General features: G+C 38.3%; 1 protein-coding gene and 1 pseudogene across 1 annotated transcript in view; one reads left to right on the forward strand and one right to left on the reverse strand.

Moving 5' to 3' along the window:
* The window catches only part of HOMER1 (homer scaffold protein 1), a 140,668-nt gene that overhangs the window by 12,068 nt on the left and 110,018 nt on the right, over positions 1-18,582 (reverse strand). The window contains exons 6-8 of the mRNA XM_075541211.1: positions 7,735-7,891; positions 3,546-3,656; positions 2,810-2,890 (exon numbers count right to left, since the gene is read on the reverse strand). Coding sequence (XP_075397326.1) covers positions 2,810-2,890; positions 3,546-3,656; positions 7,735-7,891 — 349 coding nt within the window. The remainder of the gene's footprint in view (positions 1-2,809; positions 2,891-3,545; positions 3,657-7,734; positions 7,892-18,582) is intronic.
* LOC142442129 (small nucleolar RNA SNORA36 family) lies at positions 17,952-18,071 on the forward strand (annotated as a pseudogene).

Raw genomic sequence — 18,582 nt, forward strand, 5'->3', positions numbered from 1 at the left:
TCCGGTCACTTAATTGGGGAGGTTGGTCTTGCTGACCCTTGGAAGTGGAGCTGAGTGCTTTCGGGTTGAAGCTTACTGGAGTGGGCATCTCTAAGCATTTAATTTAGGGAGTTGGGGTGCTGCCTCAAGGAGCTTGAGCTGAGCGTCTTCGGGCTGAGGCTTGCAGCAGAGTGATGCGCCCCATTTGGCTTTTATTAGCAGATCTGAAACTGCAACAGGTCCTGATAAACACTACCCTGAGCACTTCTCACAGACATTACAACTAAACTTCCTTAATAAATCCTTTTAATCAGGAATTTTGTCTTTGAGTTTCAGTGTAGCTATTGCAATGGATACTAGAATCCAAAGAATTGAAACAGAGAGCATTCATTAAGACAGTGCACACGTTAAAACCGTTATTTCTTATCTATCACATATACTGGCCCAAATGAAAAAACCATGAAAATATATTGTGTGCATGAGGCTGTGGAGAAACATGTACTGCTGATGGGAGTGTGAATTGGAACCCCTTTTTATGGAGAGGAATAGGGTGCTATTTAACATAACGACACCTCTGGGGATACGATATATATTATGGATTAAATTGTGTCCTCCCAAAATATGTGTTGGTGTCCTGACTCCTATACTTGTGAATGTAATGCTGTTTGGAAATAGGGTTTTCTCTGCTATATTAATGACATCATTACCAGGTGGCAAGGTTCTAAATGGAATTACTTTGGCAAAGTTATAAAAGGAGCAGCTTAGACACACGGGGGGAGGAGGAGAGAGTAGAGACTGACTTTCTACAAGCCAAGAAACCAAGGGATACCCAGCAAGCACTACCACCAACAAGAAAGGACCTGACAGGGCGCAGAGCCTGATTTGGAATTTTAGCCTCCAGAACTCTGAGAAAATAAATCTCTGTCCTTGAAAGCCACCAACTTGCGGCACTTCTGGTAGAGTAGCACTAGGAAACTACAATACCAAAGCTGACTGTAAATATATTCCGTCCATGAAAGATTTAGAGTTAATATAAGTATAGTGCTTAAAATATGACTGAATCAACAGGGATTAAAAAACAACAACCCACTGTCATGGATTCCAACTCATAGGAACACTCTATAAGGCAGACGTCCTCAAACTACAGCCCGCTGAGGACATTTATCCGGCCCGCCGGGTGTTTCTGTCCTGTTTTGTTTTTTTACTTCAAAATAAGATATGTGCAGTGTGAATAGGAATTTGTTCACAGTTTTGTTGTTGTTTTTAAACTATAGTATGGCCCTCTAACGGGTCTCAGGGACAGGGAACTGGCCCCCTATTTAAAAAGTTTGAGGACTGCTGCTATAGGGTGGCTAAGACTTGCAAATCTTTATAGGAGTAAACAGCCTCTTTTTACTCCTTTGGAGAAGCTGGTGGGTTTCAACAATTAACTTTGCAGTTAGTAGCCCAACGCCTATCCCACAATATACAAGAAGAAGCGGGGGGAAAGCAGCTGAAATAGAAACAAAAGGAAGATATACTAGATGGATTTGCTCCATTTCTCCCAGTCTTGACTAGGACGCTTCATGTTTTAATTCTATACTAACGTTTCTCCCCTTGATACCACTGATAATGTGACCCTCAGCAGCAGTCCTGCCCTCTACCTACTAGACACCAGTAGCACCCATCCTAGATAGTGCAGCGGGACAAAACTAGTATTAAAGCAAAGCAAAATGGAGCTCATCATCTCCAGAAGGCTGAATGCCAGTGAGGAAGTATTTTGGTTCGCACAGCGAGTCTGCTTTCTTTATGAAGGGCTCCTGCTGTCGGAGAATTTGGTGGTGAAGGCCAAAGGCTGGAGACTTTCATTGCCTCCATTTGAACTTTGTGGTATTCCTGAAGGGGGCGGTATTGCTCACTTGGGGAAAGACTGATGGAAAAGGTTCTCCTTCCAATCTAAGTTCTCAGGTCCCACTGATCGCTCTTTCTCCCAAATTCCTTACTCTCCACATGTACTTATTTCTCCTTCAAACCCTGTAGTGTTCCTACACTTTTTCATTGAGGCAGATTGCCTGAGCTGGCAAAACTTTGGTCATGAATTTCCAAAACTCTTCCTTAACCATGTCAGACTACTGCTGACAAAAATGGATGGATAGATACAAATCATGATCAGAAGGCATGCTATTTACGCAGACAAAAGGGTGTAACATGAATCAGAGTGAAAGCAACAACACAAGATCTAGATCAGTGGTTCTCAACCTGTGGGTTGAGAACCCTTTGGTGGGGTGGGGGGGTGTCGAATGACCCTTTCACAGGAGTCGCCCAATTCATAACTGTAGCAAAATGACAGTTATGAAGTAACATCGAAAATAATATTATGGTTGGGGGGGTCAGCACAACATGAAGAACTGTATTAAAGGGTCATGGCATTAGGAAGGTTGAGAAGCACTGATCTAGATTGTGCTGTTTCTATTAAGGCAAAGTCACTGCTGTGAATGATGTATTAATTCAGTATTAAAAAAAAACAAATGAGGGGAGTTCTCATACTGAATGAAATCCATTTGAGAATTTTCTTTAAACTCAAGGTATTTTTTTGCTAAGATTAGAAAAACTTCCAAATCATTTTCTATCAGTTATTTATAAATAATCATCTATAATGATTATAAACTCTCCAGAAAGGTTGCTGGGTAACTATTGAAACAGCAAAGATTAAGCATGAATCAAGTCCGGGAAAAGCAAAAATGACAAGAACCTACAAAACAGAAATTCAGAAAAGAAAAAACAAGACCCTACTATGAGAAAAGTTTGATTGGTGTCTATGCAGAAATGTATAAAAATTATTATACCTCACCTGTAATTTCTGAGTCAAAGAATCCCTTTGTTCTTGCAGTTCTCTGGCATTATCGATTTCTTGTTTTAATCTTTCTATTTCCTAGAAGAAGTAAAATAATGCAATTCACAATAACCTTATACTCTATCAAGGGAAAGGGAGGCTGTATGTTTCTCTGAAATTATTGTCTCAGTTCTAGGAAACTAAGGAGATTCTAAAAGCATCTATTTATTTTGACTTTTAGAGGGAGGAATTCATCCAATAATGAACCTCTTCAGAGATGTGCTATCTAATTCAGTACAATCTTGAGGAATAAGTGAGTCTAACTTGGTGGGTGGGAATAGCACTGCTTAGAAACTATTGTCTGAACTCAGTGACATTTTAAGACTGCTTCCTTCAAGCATGAATGTACTAAGGTGATTGTACTGAATGTGAATGCCCTTCAATTGAATGTACTGAATGTGTTGACTGGAAGCCACAGCTTGTAAAATTCATCTATCTTCTAGTGGTTTTGATGTTGATCATACAAATATAGCTCTCATAAAAGGCAATAGGTAGTGCCTCTGTCTAATTGCAGTACCACAGTTCCTAACAACAGAAACACGGACAGGGGGAAAATGAACATGCCGAGTGCTACTCCAGGAAAATACCCTCCTAAAAAAATTATATAAGTTTTCCATAAGTATCTTTATATGTGACACAGACTCTAGATGAACTATATGGGCTGCATTACAGATGAGCGAAAAGTAGCAAATACCTCTTCCTTAACTTTCAGTGTTTCTTCCAATTCTTGTATTGTCTGATTCAATTCTGTCTTGTGGGTATGCACTGCATTTGCTTGGCTACTAACACATTCAAGCTCAGTCACCTGAAATGAAATGAGAACTTAAATTAATGAGAGGTTAAATTAAATGACAACTTCAAAGGCATTATTAATCATGCTCTCCCCTGAAACCCAGCCCCCAAACATGTTTGGAATCCTAACCCCTAGAGCTGTAGATGAAATTCTCTTGGAAATAGTTTTCTTTGTTATGTTAATAAGGTCACACCCAAGCAGGGTGGGTTCTAAATCTAAGTAATTCTTTGCTTAAACAAGGCACAGATGAGACACAGAGAGAAACAGGAGGATAAACCCAGATAGACTAGGGGTTATCAGATGCTGAAGTGGACAAGGAAAAATTCCCTGTAGACACTAGAGTCTAGAGCCACACCCTGAATTTGAATCTAGGAGGTCAGCCTTTGGAAAACCTTTCTGTGAAAATATAACACCATGATACATAGCTGTTTACCTCTTAAATTTCTAGTCTTCAAATTAAGCATTGGTTCATAAAACTTGCTTGGTGGAACTAGGAATTTCCCCCCCAAAACTTCAAAACTGTAAAAAAAAAAAAAATCTCAAAATATGCTGAACACATAACTTAAATCAGTCTGTTATAATGTCTTCATGTTGATAGTACTTATTGCGAAAAATAGCAGTTTTTTTAAAACTGATAAGAATTTACTGAGGGGATAAGAAGCAATATAATAATTTTTAATGAGAACTTGATTTTTTTTGAGAGAGAGAACGGAGAAGATCATTGTCCCTGAAAGTAGTATCATCCAAAAACAGAACAGAATCAATATTGATAGAAGTGAAAATAAAAACACACATCTGCATATATATGTCCAATCTGTCCCCATCAGGCCTGTCAAGGGAAGCCAGGCCCTAACACATCATTACGGGTCCGGTAGGTGCAATTGTACAGCGATAATAGGTAAAGTTCATAATAAAGTTATAGAGAGCATGAGAGATAGAAGTGAAGTATTGAAATAAATGGAGTCAGACACGTTTCATGGTAGCATGCTCACCTCTGCCCCGCATGATGGTCCACGTGGAGGGAGAGAGAGAGCGGGCTCTAATGCTAGCCCAGGCTTTTATATTCTCTGGGGACGTGCAAGCCCCCTAATTACAGGTAGGCTGTCCTGTAGGTAATACAGTAATGAGAGGGGGGTGGTCTAGGGATATACAGGCAATAGGAAGAGGAGGGACTGGGGATACACATGTGACAAGATGGGCAGATCCTAGGTTTAGGATGGCGGCTTAACTTTGACCTAGTCCCTAGGTCTCCATAGGAACCATTATCAGTAGGGTGTAAACCCCACCTATTGGAACCAAATAGATGTCTGCAGGCGTCCATTGTCCTTAACAGCAGGGAGGGGGGCCTGCTGCAGTCTGGCAACTGGGAGGATGGCTGTGAGCCTCCCCCCACACAGGCCCACCGTATCGTTTGGTGCACTAGTAAATAATAAATTAAGAAAGAGGAGTGAACCTTTCTCCTCACATTTTCCAATGTCAAATTTCCCAGAACTTCACATTCTGTCACTCTACCTCGGGTACTTTCCACGCCAGCCCTAAAAGCCTGCGCAGGCATTTATCACTCATGTCGGAACAAAAGCAAGACCTCCTGGTGCACTTAGTAATAACTTCTGTCCGTCAATCTTCATTCCACAAACCTTTGTGTGGTTCCCCACATCCAAGCCTTTCTATGACTTAGTCCTCTTTACAGTACCCAAAACCAAACTCATTGCCATCTAGTCCATGAGGACTCAGAGTGAAGGGTCACTAAGAGTGGACAGGGTAGAACAGTCCCTTATTGCTTAATATTTCTCAATTTCCATTGCTCTCTCCCCTCCCCCCAAAATAGAAGAAATTCTTTAAGGGGGTTCTAGTTCTGATAATTATGAAGTTGTTTTTTTTAATGAGACTAATATACCCACAGTTAATAAAGGCAGACATTGGACAAAGTATAAAATCAATTGTTTGAAAGCCCTGGTGAGTGACCATATGAGGCAAAAACTGAAAGCAAATCATCATAGTAAATGAGATACAGATTTATACATGTTTTCTTAGAAGGCTCTTGCCAATTACTTGGCTTTTAGTCAAACAGAAACCTTTAGTCATTACCCTGTAAAGTCTGAGGATTTTGGAATGTCTCAAAAAAAAGGTGGAACAACTAGGGACTGAAGAGTTTGTATGAAAAGAAGGCCTCAAATATGCATATAGACCCCCACTCAAATTTTTCCCTGAACCAGTAACTGACTGTGCAGGGTGATACCTAAGGATGAAAGCAGCTGAAAAGCTAAGCAGTGGTAACTAGTGCTTACCACAAAAAAGCATTAAGTTTGAATCTTGCCAAATTAGAGTCTTGGTAAAGATCTCAAGCTTTCCACTGAGAGCTCAGAAGTTAAGACCTTAGAGACTTAAAGACAGAGGACGACAAGAGTCACTCGAGGACTAAGGACAACACTGAAGTGAACCTACCCCAATGAAGCCTAAACCCACGTCTCCACAAAGTCACGGTAATTCACAAGTAACTTACCTGCGGAAACAAAGCTCAACACTACTGAGAACAAGGTAACAGAATCTACCATTTCTGTAACTCATTTACAAATATCAGCATACAACTCAAAATGACTAGACCTGGTAAGAAACAGGAACATTTCATCTGTAATTAAGATAAAAATCAGTCTGTAGGGTAGGACTCACAAAAGATGAAACAGTGGAATGAGAAAAAACAACTTTGAAGTAACTATAATAAACATTGAAGAGTGACTAGATAATGAATGAGGCAATACATTTCACGAGATTTAGAAATTGTAAAATAAGAGCCAAATGAAATTATAGAACAGCAAAATGTAATAATTGAAATAAAAAAAAATAATTCAATAGGCTTCACGGTATATTGGTCACAACAAAATAAAAGATCAATGAACTTGAAGGTTGGACAATGGAAATTACTCAAGCTGAACACACAGATATGGAAAGCAAAATGAACAGTATTAATTAGACAGTGCTAACGAGTCTCACATGTGTAAGTAGATCCTAGAAAGGCAGGAGAGAGGTAATAGGGCAAAAACATAAAATAACAAAATACTGGCTGAAAAATTTCTAAATGTGATGTTTAAGAAGGGGGTGGAGTTGGGGAGAAGAGGAGGGTGTGGCATTCCACAGAACTAGTACGCTCAGTAAGCCTTATATGATAAATAAAACACTAATACTGAGAAATTATACTTCTAATTAAATTGTTGGAAACCAGTAAAAAAGTTTAAAAAGTCATAAAGATAGATGGAAAAAATGACACACTATGTACAGAGAAAATAGCAACAATAATGACTTTTTACGAGGAACAATGGAGACCAGAAGACAAAGCACATAGTGAATGTGCTTTAAGGTCTTTAAAGACTGCAGGTTAAAAAATTCTAAAATTCTATAACCAGCACAAAATATCTTTCATAGGTGAAGGTGACATAAAGATATTTTTCAACATACAAAATCTCAAGAGCATCTGTAGCCAGTGTATGATTACTTAAGTGCAAAAAATGCTTTAGGAAGCTATTCAAGCTAGAAGAAAATAACACTTGATGGCAATGTAGATCTACAGGAATGAGAGAGGAGTACAGGAAACCATAAAACACGTGAGTAAATTAACACAGCCGATTTTCTTTTTCTACAAATATTTTTCAAATAATGTTCTTTTAAAAAAAATGACAGAAAAACCAAAAACCTAAAATCAACTACTGACTCAATTTAACTACATCAAGTATCACAATTAATGTTTTCAATAATTATACAGTATATATGATTATTCCCAGGTGAAAAACGAAAATACCATGTTTGTGCAAAGAAGGGACTACTTAAGCAAATATCATATAGTTACTAAGTAACAGAATCAGAATTTGAAATGAGATCTTTCTTCTTTCATATGTAAACCTGTATAATCTTCATCCCATAAAGTGTGGAAAATAGTTTTAATCAAACAGCCACATAATACAACTTGCGTATGTTCTGATAACTGATGGTGTTCCCTGAAGGTATCCCTGTGCTGAATCTACATGCAATTGTCTTCTGGGAAGGGAAACCTGTTGACTTAGCTGCAGATTTCTATGGACAGCAGCCCGGAACATACTCGCTTGTGCAGGCGTTCTGCTTCCTCTTGATATGCAGCAAGCTGCTGTTTCCATTGTTTCACATTGGCAGTGGACTCCAACAGGGCTGCAGTGAGTTTGGCATTATTTCCTTTGAGGGTAGCCAGTTCAGCCTCCCAGTGTTTGCTGATGGCTGAACTAAAATACAAGAAAAGAAAAAGAAAATTCTATCCATTACATTGAATATTGTTACTTTGAAGGGACAGCAGTATTCAATTCTATTATAAGATTTATAGTCCAAGAATGTTTCAAAGACAACCCCCCTAAAAAAGGAATAAAAGCCAGGCAATTTCACGGAAATGTTCCTTCTGAAGTAAACCTAGCAAATAAAGAAATATAAAAAGCACAAAATTGTAGGTTTAACATGGAATAGTTCCAACCTTCATTATGATGGACGTAGGCAGCTGTAGGAGAGTTTTTACCCATTTTCCTTTGAGGAATAAACAATGTATCCTGAGGAATACCTAAAAACAAAAGCTTAACAGGGTACTATGATCTTCAAGAGTATAAAAGCCCAAAGAACAATTTTATTTCAAAATGAAACTGAAATGTCAGTAAGGTTTGTGATAAGTAATATAGCATTTCCTTTTAAATTGATTCATTCAATCTTATTCTTTATTTTAAAATGTCAGAAATATAAAAATTTGCTCCAAGAAACTTATTTCATATTATGTGATGAGCTAGGTCTAGAAATTGATTCTAATGGCTTAATTTTAGATATAATTCGAAGGTCATTTATAGAACAAAATTAAAGCAATCACCTTTTTCCTCATTTAATGTTCTACTTGATAAGTTACCCAAGTTAAGTACCTCAGCCAAGACCATTTTCTATTACAAAGACAATTAAATTAATTGGGAAGACCCCTCTCTTGAAAATTCCTTTCTTAACTTTCCAATGAAGAAAGAAATGCTTCATTTGGAAGAAGAGGTTATTGCCTTTTCTCATTATTGAGTAGTCTATTTCTATTAGTGCCATTCTACTACCCTTGTCCCATTAATTAACTAGTGATTCTGATAGCTTTCTTTAATCACCATTTTTTGGTAGCTGTTAAGCCATTAACACCACAAAACAAAATATAAATCATTTAAATTCTGATGGATATATATATTTATAGCAATTTATATATATAAAAGAATATATGCACAATTTCCATCATCAAAAATTCTACAGCTCATCATCAGCACATCAGATGTACTGGTATCATTAAACTCCCAGACATGATGCTGTACTTAGAAGGACTGCATAATCTCAATGTAATTATGAAAACTAAGGCACAATTCTCAATGTAGTCATGAGAAAATATCATGAGAACCTAATTTGAGGTTATTCTACCACAAAACCAATGGGTACTTTCAAAAATATCAAGGAAAAGAAAGATAAGCTATGACTAAGGAACTACCACTGAATGAAAAAGACTATGTAGAAACTCAGGGCTCAGAGTTGGCTCAGTCGTAAAATTATTGCCTTTCACATGGGAGAGCTGGGTTTAATTTCTGGCCAATGAACTTCAAGCACAGCTACCATGTGTTTATTGGTGGAGGCTTGAGTGCTCTGATGATCATTACCAGGTGCCAGTAGTTTCTAATGTAAGACACATTAGGAAAAAAAAAAAGACACATTAGGAAGAAAAGGCCTAGAGATGTACTTCTTAAACTAGCTAATAAAAACTCTGGTTCAAATGGTCTGATCTGTAGCCAGTCACGGGGATGGCCCAGCAACATTTTTCTGTTGTGCTTGCGGTTACCATGAATGAGGGGGCCCATTGGACAGCAGCATCAAAAAAACAGAAATGATTATGTGCAACGTGGGATCCTGAATGACAGAATTCTGCAACAGAAAAGGGACATGAAAGAACTGATGAAATTCAGATAAAGTCGATCATTTAGTTAAGACCCGCTGCCACAGTCAATTCTGACTCACAACAACTCTATAGGATATAGTAGCATTGCTCCTTAGGGTTTTCTAAGACTGTAAGTCTGTCTGGAACCTGATAACCTCATCTTTCTCCCATGAAGTAGCTGCTGGGTTTCACTTGTCAACCTTAGAGTTAAGCAGCCAGTGCCAAACCCATAGCACCAACCAAGCTCCTTACTTTAGAACTGCATCGATGTTATCAGTGTTAAATTTCTAGTTTTAACAAGTGTAAGTGATTAGGTAAGACATTAACATTAAGGGCGGTTGGGCGGTATGAGGACTCCGTGCTGCGTTGCATCTTTTCTGTAAGTCAAAAATTAGTTTAGAATGAAAACTTTAAAACTTTTTTTTAAAGTTCACTGCTTAAGAAAATTTCATCAGAACGTGAAAGGGCAGAATCCAACAATATGCCAGAGCTATTAATTTAACAACCCATTTCCATCCTCGAAAATAAAGTTCCTCTCTATTTCTTCTTTTGTGGGAACAATGTTCAGATTCAGATTTGCCAAGCAGACGCATGCACCAATTCAATCTGCTAAATGAAATACAGATTTTTTTAAACTACCTACTAGATTTTCCCTTAAAGAGATAAGATTTATTTAAGGGACCCTTCCATCTGATTTTCTGCCATGGGGTACTTACAAATGACAACTGAAATCTTACTGAACTAATTTAAAGCCTTGAAACATGCAAACGTGAAATTTCTTTAACAGCAAGTGAATAAAAAATGACTTGGAGCTTATAGTTCTAAAATCCATTTGTCAAAAGTCACACAATTATAAACAGGATTCCAACTGCCTTTAGCAGGAAAAGGAACAAAATCGAGTGTGGTTCTGTACTTTGCTCCACTGCATTTTATTCTATACCTTCACACTCATTTCCATTGGGTCAATTCTCACTCATAGAGACTCTCCAAGACTGGACAAAATTGCCTCTGTGTTTCCAAGACTAACTCTTTATGGGTGTAGCAAGCCTCACCGGACTCCTTAGAGTGGCTGGTGGTTCCACATTGCTGTCCTTGAGGGTAGCAGCCCATTGCATAACCACTATGCCACCAGGCTCCTTATTCTATACTTTACAGGTAGCAAAATTCACTCAGAATCAAAAACTTAAATCTGCAACTCGGCCTACATTACACTTAACTCAATCATTATTTATGAGACCTTGGACAGTCATTCTGACTCTCAATTTTCCTATGAAAAAAGATTAATCTAGATCCACACCGTCCAAATGTTAGCTATTAAGCTGCATGATTCTATTATTTTTGTGCCCAACAGTCACATGTGGTTAGTAGCTACTGTATTCAACAGCGCAGAAGTAAACAATCATTGCAGAAAGTTCTATTGGACAGAGCCATTCTAGATAATCTCTACCTTTCTGACTGGCTTTTTAATTCAATCACTAGTTTTGTTCCTCCACCCCATCCCCTCAAATATCCACACCACACATCCTACCAACCCCATCTTCCTAGGCTGAAGTACATATCTCGTGTTTTAACCATGCTAGTTTTTTTTGTGATGTCTCTTTTCTCCAAGATTCTCATTTTCTATGAATTTCTCCCCAGACTTTTCTATATTCAGATTCTTGTCTATCAGACTGCATTCGTGTTCTCGATTAGTATCTTCTAGTAATATTACCTATCCTTCCACTTTCTAAAGCAGCCCAGTACTTGCCAATCTGAACAGTTGTCTTCCATAAGGCGAGAGTCTAGTGTGGAGATTGAACAGTGAGAGAAAGCCCATTAACAATCCAATAGACCAAAGTATAACTCCATTCATATGACATCCTGGAGAAGGAAAAAAGCACAGGGACAGATGAGGGGCTGTCAGGGGCTGAAAGAAAGGCCGACTATCAAAGAGCATGAAGGAGTTTGTCGGTAGGATGAGAGAATTCTTATGTACCTTACCTGTTTAGTTACACAATGCTATGAATTTGCTGTATCCATAAAGATGCACATCAGAAAGGGTAAGTTTAACTCTCTCAATCAAAAAATAAAGAAAAAAATCTAGGAACTCCTAGATGCTCTTTCTGGGAGGATTACACATAATTAGAGGACCTGGAAAGTCAGGTTTCCTGGTAGAATGGAGTCTGTATTACTGCTCATTCATGTTTGTGTTTGTTGGCATGGGAAGAGTCTGGGTGGGCAGGAAGCACAGGGTAGTTACATACAATATCAGAGTCAAAATAAAAGGAAGGAGGTGAATGGGCAACTGGAGAGGGTGATAAGATGCAGAGCAGATGGAGCAAGTAGGGATGAAAAGGCAGGGATATGCAGAAATGAATGGGATACTGACAAGGTGTAATGAAAAAGCGATTGTGGGCAAAGGAAGACCAAAGTGAGACCTCGGGTTAAGAAGGGGGCTCGGGGAGGAAGGTACAGTCTTGATACACTACAAATTTCTATTTACTTCATTTCCATGAACATGTCTAACTCTTTGGATATATTAAGTAGTGAGATAGGACTACAGATAAGCTGCCCAATGGACTCCTAGAAACTTTTTCTTCTGTGCTATATGCAGAAGCCCAATGTTCTACTGATTGTACTGACACAAGAAAATAACTGCTGAAGAAAATTTCCTTATCAAATCTTTGTAATGCATATTATGAATAACAATTATGAGCAACAGTATAAGCCATAACATTTTAAAACTAATAATTTTGAAATGAGCATTATAATGTTATTTAATACTATGTTTTTATACTTCAATTTTTTTTTACCTTTGGTGCCAAGGTAAATAAAAATGTTTTAAAAGTGATTTGAAAGTCTCAACTAAAAGTTTCTCTCTCTGTGGGTAAAACGGAGTCTCTCAAAGAACAATCTTCCTTCTCTACTTTATGAACAGTTCCTTTAATAATATTTCTAAATCACCATAAAATACCACTTAATAAAATGTTTTTGATTTTTGTCAATTGGGTACTCTTAAGTTCTATACAAGCTAGCTTATAGAGTTCAGATGTATTCAAGCTTACGTAATTTAAAATATTTTCACAGTAATTTTGAAAATGTTTATTTTCCTTTTTCCCAAATAATGTTTACAATCTGCCTTAATCACTGTCTTTTATAAAGATCCCACCTCTAGTCCACATCCCGCCCCCAATCCCCTTGTCCCCAGTCCCCAGGCCTTCCAAACTGTTCATAGATGCTTGAAGAACTCAACAAAATACAAATCCAAGTCAAACTTTGCACATATTTATATTCAGAAAAGAAACAGTTCAGTAATTTATAATAAAAGAACACTTTTTACTTTGAAAATGATGAGGGCAAAGAATGTACAGATGTACTTTATACAACTGATGTATGTATGGGTTGTGATAAGAGTTGTATGAGTCCCTAATAAAATGTTAAAAAAAGACAAAGATAAACTTAAATAAAAGAACACTATTTTTAATGAAAAAGAGAAAATAACATTTCTTTACAACACTAAGATCTCATAATCATCTCCACTACAGTGAGTTTTAGCAGTAATTAGCAATGAGATTATTTTCATTCTAATACTGAAATGTTGTTAGTATATCATACATTTCATGAATATTTACTTTTAAGATATTGGGGTTCTTTGGCTGCTAACTTGGTCCCCTACCCTTTTTTTATTAAGAAGGGAGTGTACATATCAGTCAGGTGTGCATTCATTCAACAGTTCACAACAAAAATGGGTTCATAAGCTAATGCGGTGAAGAAAGCCGAAGGTGCCCGGCAAGATATAGTGTTTGGGGCCTTAAAAACTTGCAGTTAAATAAGTGGCCATGTAGTAGGGAAGCAACAAAGCCCACATGGAAGAAGCACACCCGTGTGATCACGAGGTAACGATAGGATCAGGTATCAGAAGATCCCAAAACAAACAACCATTTTGATGTGAACAAGGGAGGTCGTAATGGAGACCCAGCCAGGAGCAGTATAACACTGATGAAACAAACAACATTCCTCTAGTTCCTTAATGCTTCCTGCCCCACCCCACCCTGAAAACCTGACCTCAGTTCTATATTACAAATCCGTCTAGACCAGAGCATGTACACTGGTATAGATAAGTGCTCCTTTTGAAAATGATGAGGGCAAAGAAAGTACAGATGGACTTTACACAATTAATGTATGTAAGGATTGTGATAAGAGATGGATGAGCCCCTAATAAAATGTTTTTTAAAAAAAGATAAGCGCTCTTGACATACAGAATCCAGGACAGATAAACCCCAGGATCAATAATGAAAGTAGTGATACCATGAGGGTAGGGGGAAGGTGGGGAAGAAAGGCTAACCCATCACAAAGATAGACATACACGCCCCCCTGGGGGTGTGGTGAACAGAAACATGGGTGAAGGGAGACAGTGGATGGTGTAAAATATAAAAATAATTTATAAATTATCAAGAGTTCATGAAGGTGCGAGGGTGAGGGAGAGAGGGGTAAAAAGAGGAGCTGATACCAAGGGATCAAATAGAAAGAAAATGTTTTGGAAATGATGATGGTAACATACGTACATTGTGCTTGATACAATTGATTTATGGATTGTTATAAGAGCTGTAAGAGCCCCCAACAAAGTGATTTATAATAATAATAATAATAAAACCAATTCAAACCATTCATCAATCTCCTCTACTCTATCCTATCCCACCCTGCTTTCTCTTCTCCCTCTAAGAACCTCTATTCTCCTTTAGAAGCCCTGGTGGTGTAGTGGTTATGCTTTGGGCTGCTATCCGCATGGTTGGCAGCTCAAAACCACCAGCAGCTCTTTGGGGCAAAGACTGGGCTTTCTACTCCCATGCAGTTACAGTCTTGGAAACCCGTGGGGATTAACTATGAGTCATCACTGACTTGATGGCAGTGAGTTTGTTTTGAATCTTCCTTTAGGCCCAAGCCTGGTTCCCCCTTTTTTTTTCTAATGGCAGGTATAGTTTAAATCATTTTTCCTCAAGCAAACTGAAACCACTAAATTGTTTAGTCAGAGATAACAAGTGAGTCAGAGTAGATAATGAAACATCACTATGATCTCATGCCTGCAAGCTGGAATAAGGGCAAAATCATTCTTTGTTCTTGTGAGTCTTTGGTGATATTCCTTCAAAAGGGACTAGTTAGCTTCCTGTGGGATTCAAATCCAGAAATCTGATAAGAAAGTTCAGAACACTCTACAATCGTATTTGAAAGGCACCTTAAATTTCAATTTTCCCATTTTTCTTTAAAGTGTTCTATGAGATAGAATTCAACTTTATTAGGTATGCAAAATCAAGAAAGAAACTTACTTCAAAAGACTGTGTAACAGTAAGAATCTAGTGCATGTGAAATGTACTTTATTAATAATCTGTGAAGTGATCTATCTAAGCGAATGGCCACTTGTAGAGTCTGAAAAGGCTGCCTCTCTGCCACACCCACAGGGTCCCGGACCACCATTAATGTCTCTATAATGGTAGCCCCTCCAGGTATGTCCTATCCACTACCATCGAGTTAATTCAGTAACCTTATAGGGCAGAGCAGAACTGCTCCTTTAAGTTTCCAAGAATGTAAATCTTTCTAGGTGCCGACAGCCTTATCTGTCTCCCATGTTGCTGCTAGTGGGTCTGAGCTGATGACCGTGGGTTAGCAGCCCAGCACCCACCACCAGGGTCCTTTCTATGACACCATAAGCATGTCTATGTATGTAGAACCATGAAAACAAAACCCCAATACACTTTTAGAGGGTCTAAAGTATTAGGCTTCTTGTGACATTACTTTCAGTATCAGCAGTGAGGTCAAATTCTCAACTATGAAAGGAAAGCAGTATTCCTCCGTACTTGGTCTCAGGGACCCACCTGCCTGTGTCTCTTGACGTCCCACTGCATATGTGTGACTGGTCTCAAAAGGAGCTCACATTTACTTAAACATACCATGGGCTAAGATGGTCCCTGAGTGCTGTAATAAACGCTCTGTGCAGCCCGACTCCTCAGTGTCGGCATTCAGAATCCACCCAGCAGTGCCACAGGAGACAGGTAGGGGACTCTGCCTCTGTAGAAATTACATCCAGGAAGACCCTATGAAGCAGCTCTCTTCTGTAACACATGGGGCTGCTGGAGGTCAGAATCTACCCAACAGCAACAGGCTTGGTTTGGTCCTTACTCTGTATTACTTCCTGCGCTGGGCACTTGCACATGAGCTTTTTGACCCCTCACCAGCTCCACTTTAGAAACCAATGATTTCCTCCACACTTTAGGGTTCTGAATTTTTATTTCTTTATAACATTTTAAAAGAAATACCTCCTAAATGAAAACAGAGTGACTTTACATGGTTTATAACAGTATTTATTGTCAAAAGGAGTACAATGAATAGAGATTTCGGGTACTGACAAACAGCTAACGCACTAAGGGATTTAATTTTCTCTTCACTAGAATGAACAAAGCCCCATTACCTTGTTCTGCCAGCACCTGCCTGCTCTCCCTGACCTTCGCCTTTCCTGTCTGTTTCAACAATGCCCCAAGTCACACTTTCCAGCCCAGCTTCCTTCCCTACAAGCACCACCAGTAGAATCATCACACAAGCCATCATCTCTGCACACAACCCTGTGGAGACTAACACAAAGGACAGAAATGGGTGGCGACGGGCAGACAGATTAAAGCATATGTTTGCTTATAAAGTTTTTGAAAGGCAGTTCTAGTAGTGAACTGGAAATAACTTGTCCGTACCCTTGGAAACAAGGTGTTTAAAAATGAATTGGAATTTAAGTATTAAAGCTTTTAATAAATAGTGGCTTCAAAGAAAATTCCAGAGGTAAGCGTGTAGCAGTTCTTAAAGAAACACTGTATTGATGTAACTAATGACATTAAAAAGCTGATAGTAGGTGGGAAAACACAGATAAAAATTAGTCAAAAAGTAAATTGGATCAGTTGAATTCTACATGTCAAATGTACAAAAGTGGCAATATATTAATATCTGTCTCAGTCTAAAAGTGGCACTTTTCTTTCTTTAAAAAATCATTTTATTGGGGGCTCTTACAGTTCTTATAACATTCCATACATCAAATGTTTCAAGCACATTTGTACATATGTTGCCATCATTTTCTAACCATTTACTTTCTATTTGAGCCCTTGGTATCAGCTACTCTTTTTTGCCCTCCCTCTCCTCGTTTTTCTTTCTTTTAAAAATATTTTATCCTGATTTAGGTGAAACTTCACAGAGCACATCACTTCCCCAGGCAGAAATTTAAACACAGAGTGTTTCATGACTCCACTGGCAATCTCCACAATATGTTAACACTTGTTCCACTTCCACCTTGGCCTCTGTTTCCATCTTTTCTGTTTTTTCTTGCCTTCTTAACTTTCAGAAAAAGGCTGCCCTTTTGGTCTCATATATTTGTTCTGAGAAGCAGGTTCCTCCCCTGTGTTACTGTTCCTGGTGTCCGCCTGTCTTTTGTGTGGCTGAACGGCAGTACCCAAGAGTGGCTTCATTTCTAAGTTGGAAGGGTGTCTCGGGGTCATAGTAGCGGGGGTTCCACCAGTCCCCATTAGACCAGTTGGTCTGGTCTTTTTCCCCATAAAATTGATTTTTGTCCTCCCTCTTCTTCCTACTTTATCTGGTATCTTTCACTGCGATCCCAGAGTTGTCAGTGGTGACAACTGGGCCCCATGCAGCTCTTCTGAGCTGTGAAGTCACGTGGCCTTTGGACTAATTGTTTCCTTGGGTCTTTGATTTTCTTCGATCTTTGCTCCAGATGGAAAGAGACCAATAGTTGTGAAATGACTATGCATAGACTTTTAAGAAAACGGAGGGCACTCACCAAAGTAGAACTAGCATTTTGGCTTTACAGACTATGTTATGTCATTGACCAAATGTTCCCTAAGATTATGCATAGTCCTTACTAACTCTCAAGCCCAGGTATTTGGTTATGACTAAGAATGAGTCAAGATCTTTGTTCTACTGTTTACATGGGTAATTTGTAGTGTACCAAACTGTTAATGAGTTGACTATGCATGTGGGAAGAACTACTCTTAACCCTGTGGATGTACTTTCATACACATTCTCATCCTTGATCAGTTTTCATAACTGCCTATGTATTGACTCATAACATTAGTACTGCTGCCATAGAATTATACATTTAATAGTATATATTACTGTTGTTCTTTACTTTTGCGTATCTATCAGTGTTCTCCTTTGCCTTGGTTATGTTGTGCTGACTTCCCCCATATTATATACTGTTTCCCATCACCAAAGTTAGCACATCTCTAAGAACTGGTTAGTGAGTCTCCACCCCCAACCCTCCCATCCTGGTAACCATCAAAGAATGTTTCTTTGTGAACAAACTTTTCTTGACTTTTTATAAACAGTGATCTCAGTATAAGATTTATCCTTCATGGGACATTAAAACAGGCTTGGGAAAATGACTGGGTAGAAAATATTATTATATTCACTTTGTTCTATTCTATTCACTTTGTTTCCAGCCTACATTAAAAAAAAAAAAAGATTGATCCTTCAATGATTGGCTTATTTTACTCAGCATAATGTCATTATTTTTAAGAGTTACATGGTATTGCACTGGTGTATGTATGACTATCCATTCATCTGTTAGTGGGCAGGCTCTTAGGATGTTTCTAACTTTGTTATTTTGAAAATGCTACAATGAACAAGGGTGTGCAACATGTCTACTCCTTTCACATCAATTATTCCTCTACAGCAGTGGTTCTCAACTTTCCTCATGCCACACCCTTTAATACAGTTCCTCATGTGGTGCTGACCCCAACCATAAATTTATTTTCTTTGCTATTTCGTAACTGTAATTTTGCTACTGTTATGAATCATAATGTAAATATTTGATATGCAGGATGTATTTGCATTGTTACAAATTGGACATAATTAAAGCAAAGTGATTAATAAAAATATGTAATTATATGTTGTAAAATATTTCTAATTACAAATAAATGAAATTTTGTCTTGAAGCATGGTGTACCATGGGTAACAGTC

Source organism: Tenrec ecaudatus, chromosome 2 (assembly GCF_050624435.1).
Source record: "Tenrec ecaudatus isolate mTenEca1 chromosome 2, mTenEca1.hap1, whole genome shotgun sequence".
Lineage (NCBI taxonomy): Eukaryota > Metazoa > Chordata > Mammalia > Afrosoricida > Tenrecidae > Tenrec > Tenrec ecaudatus.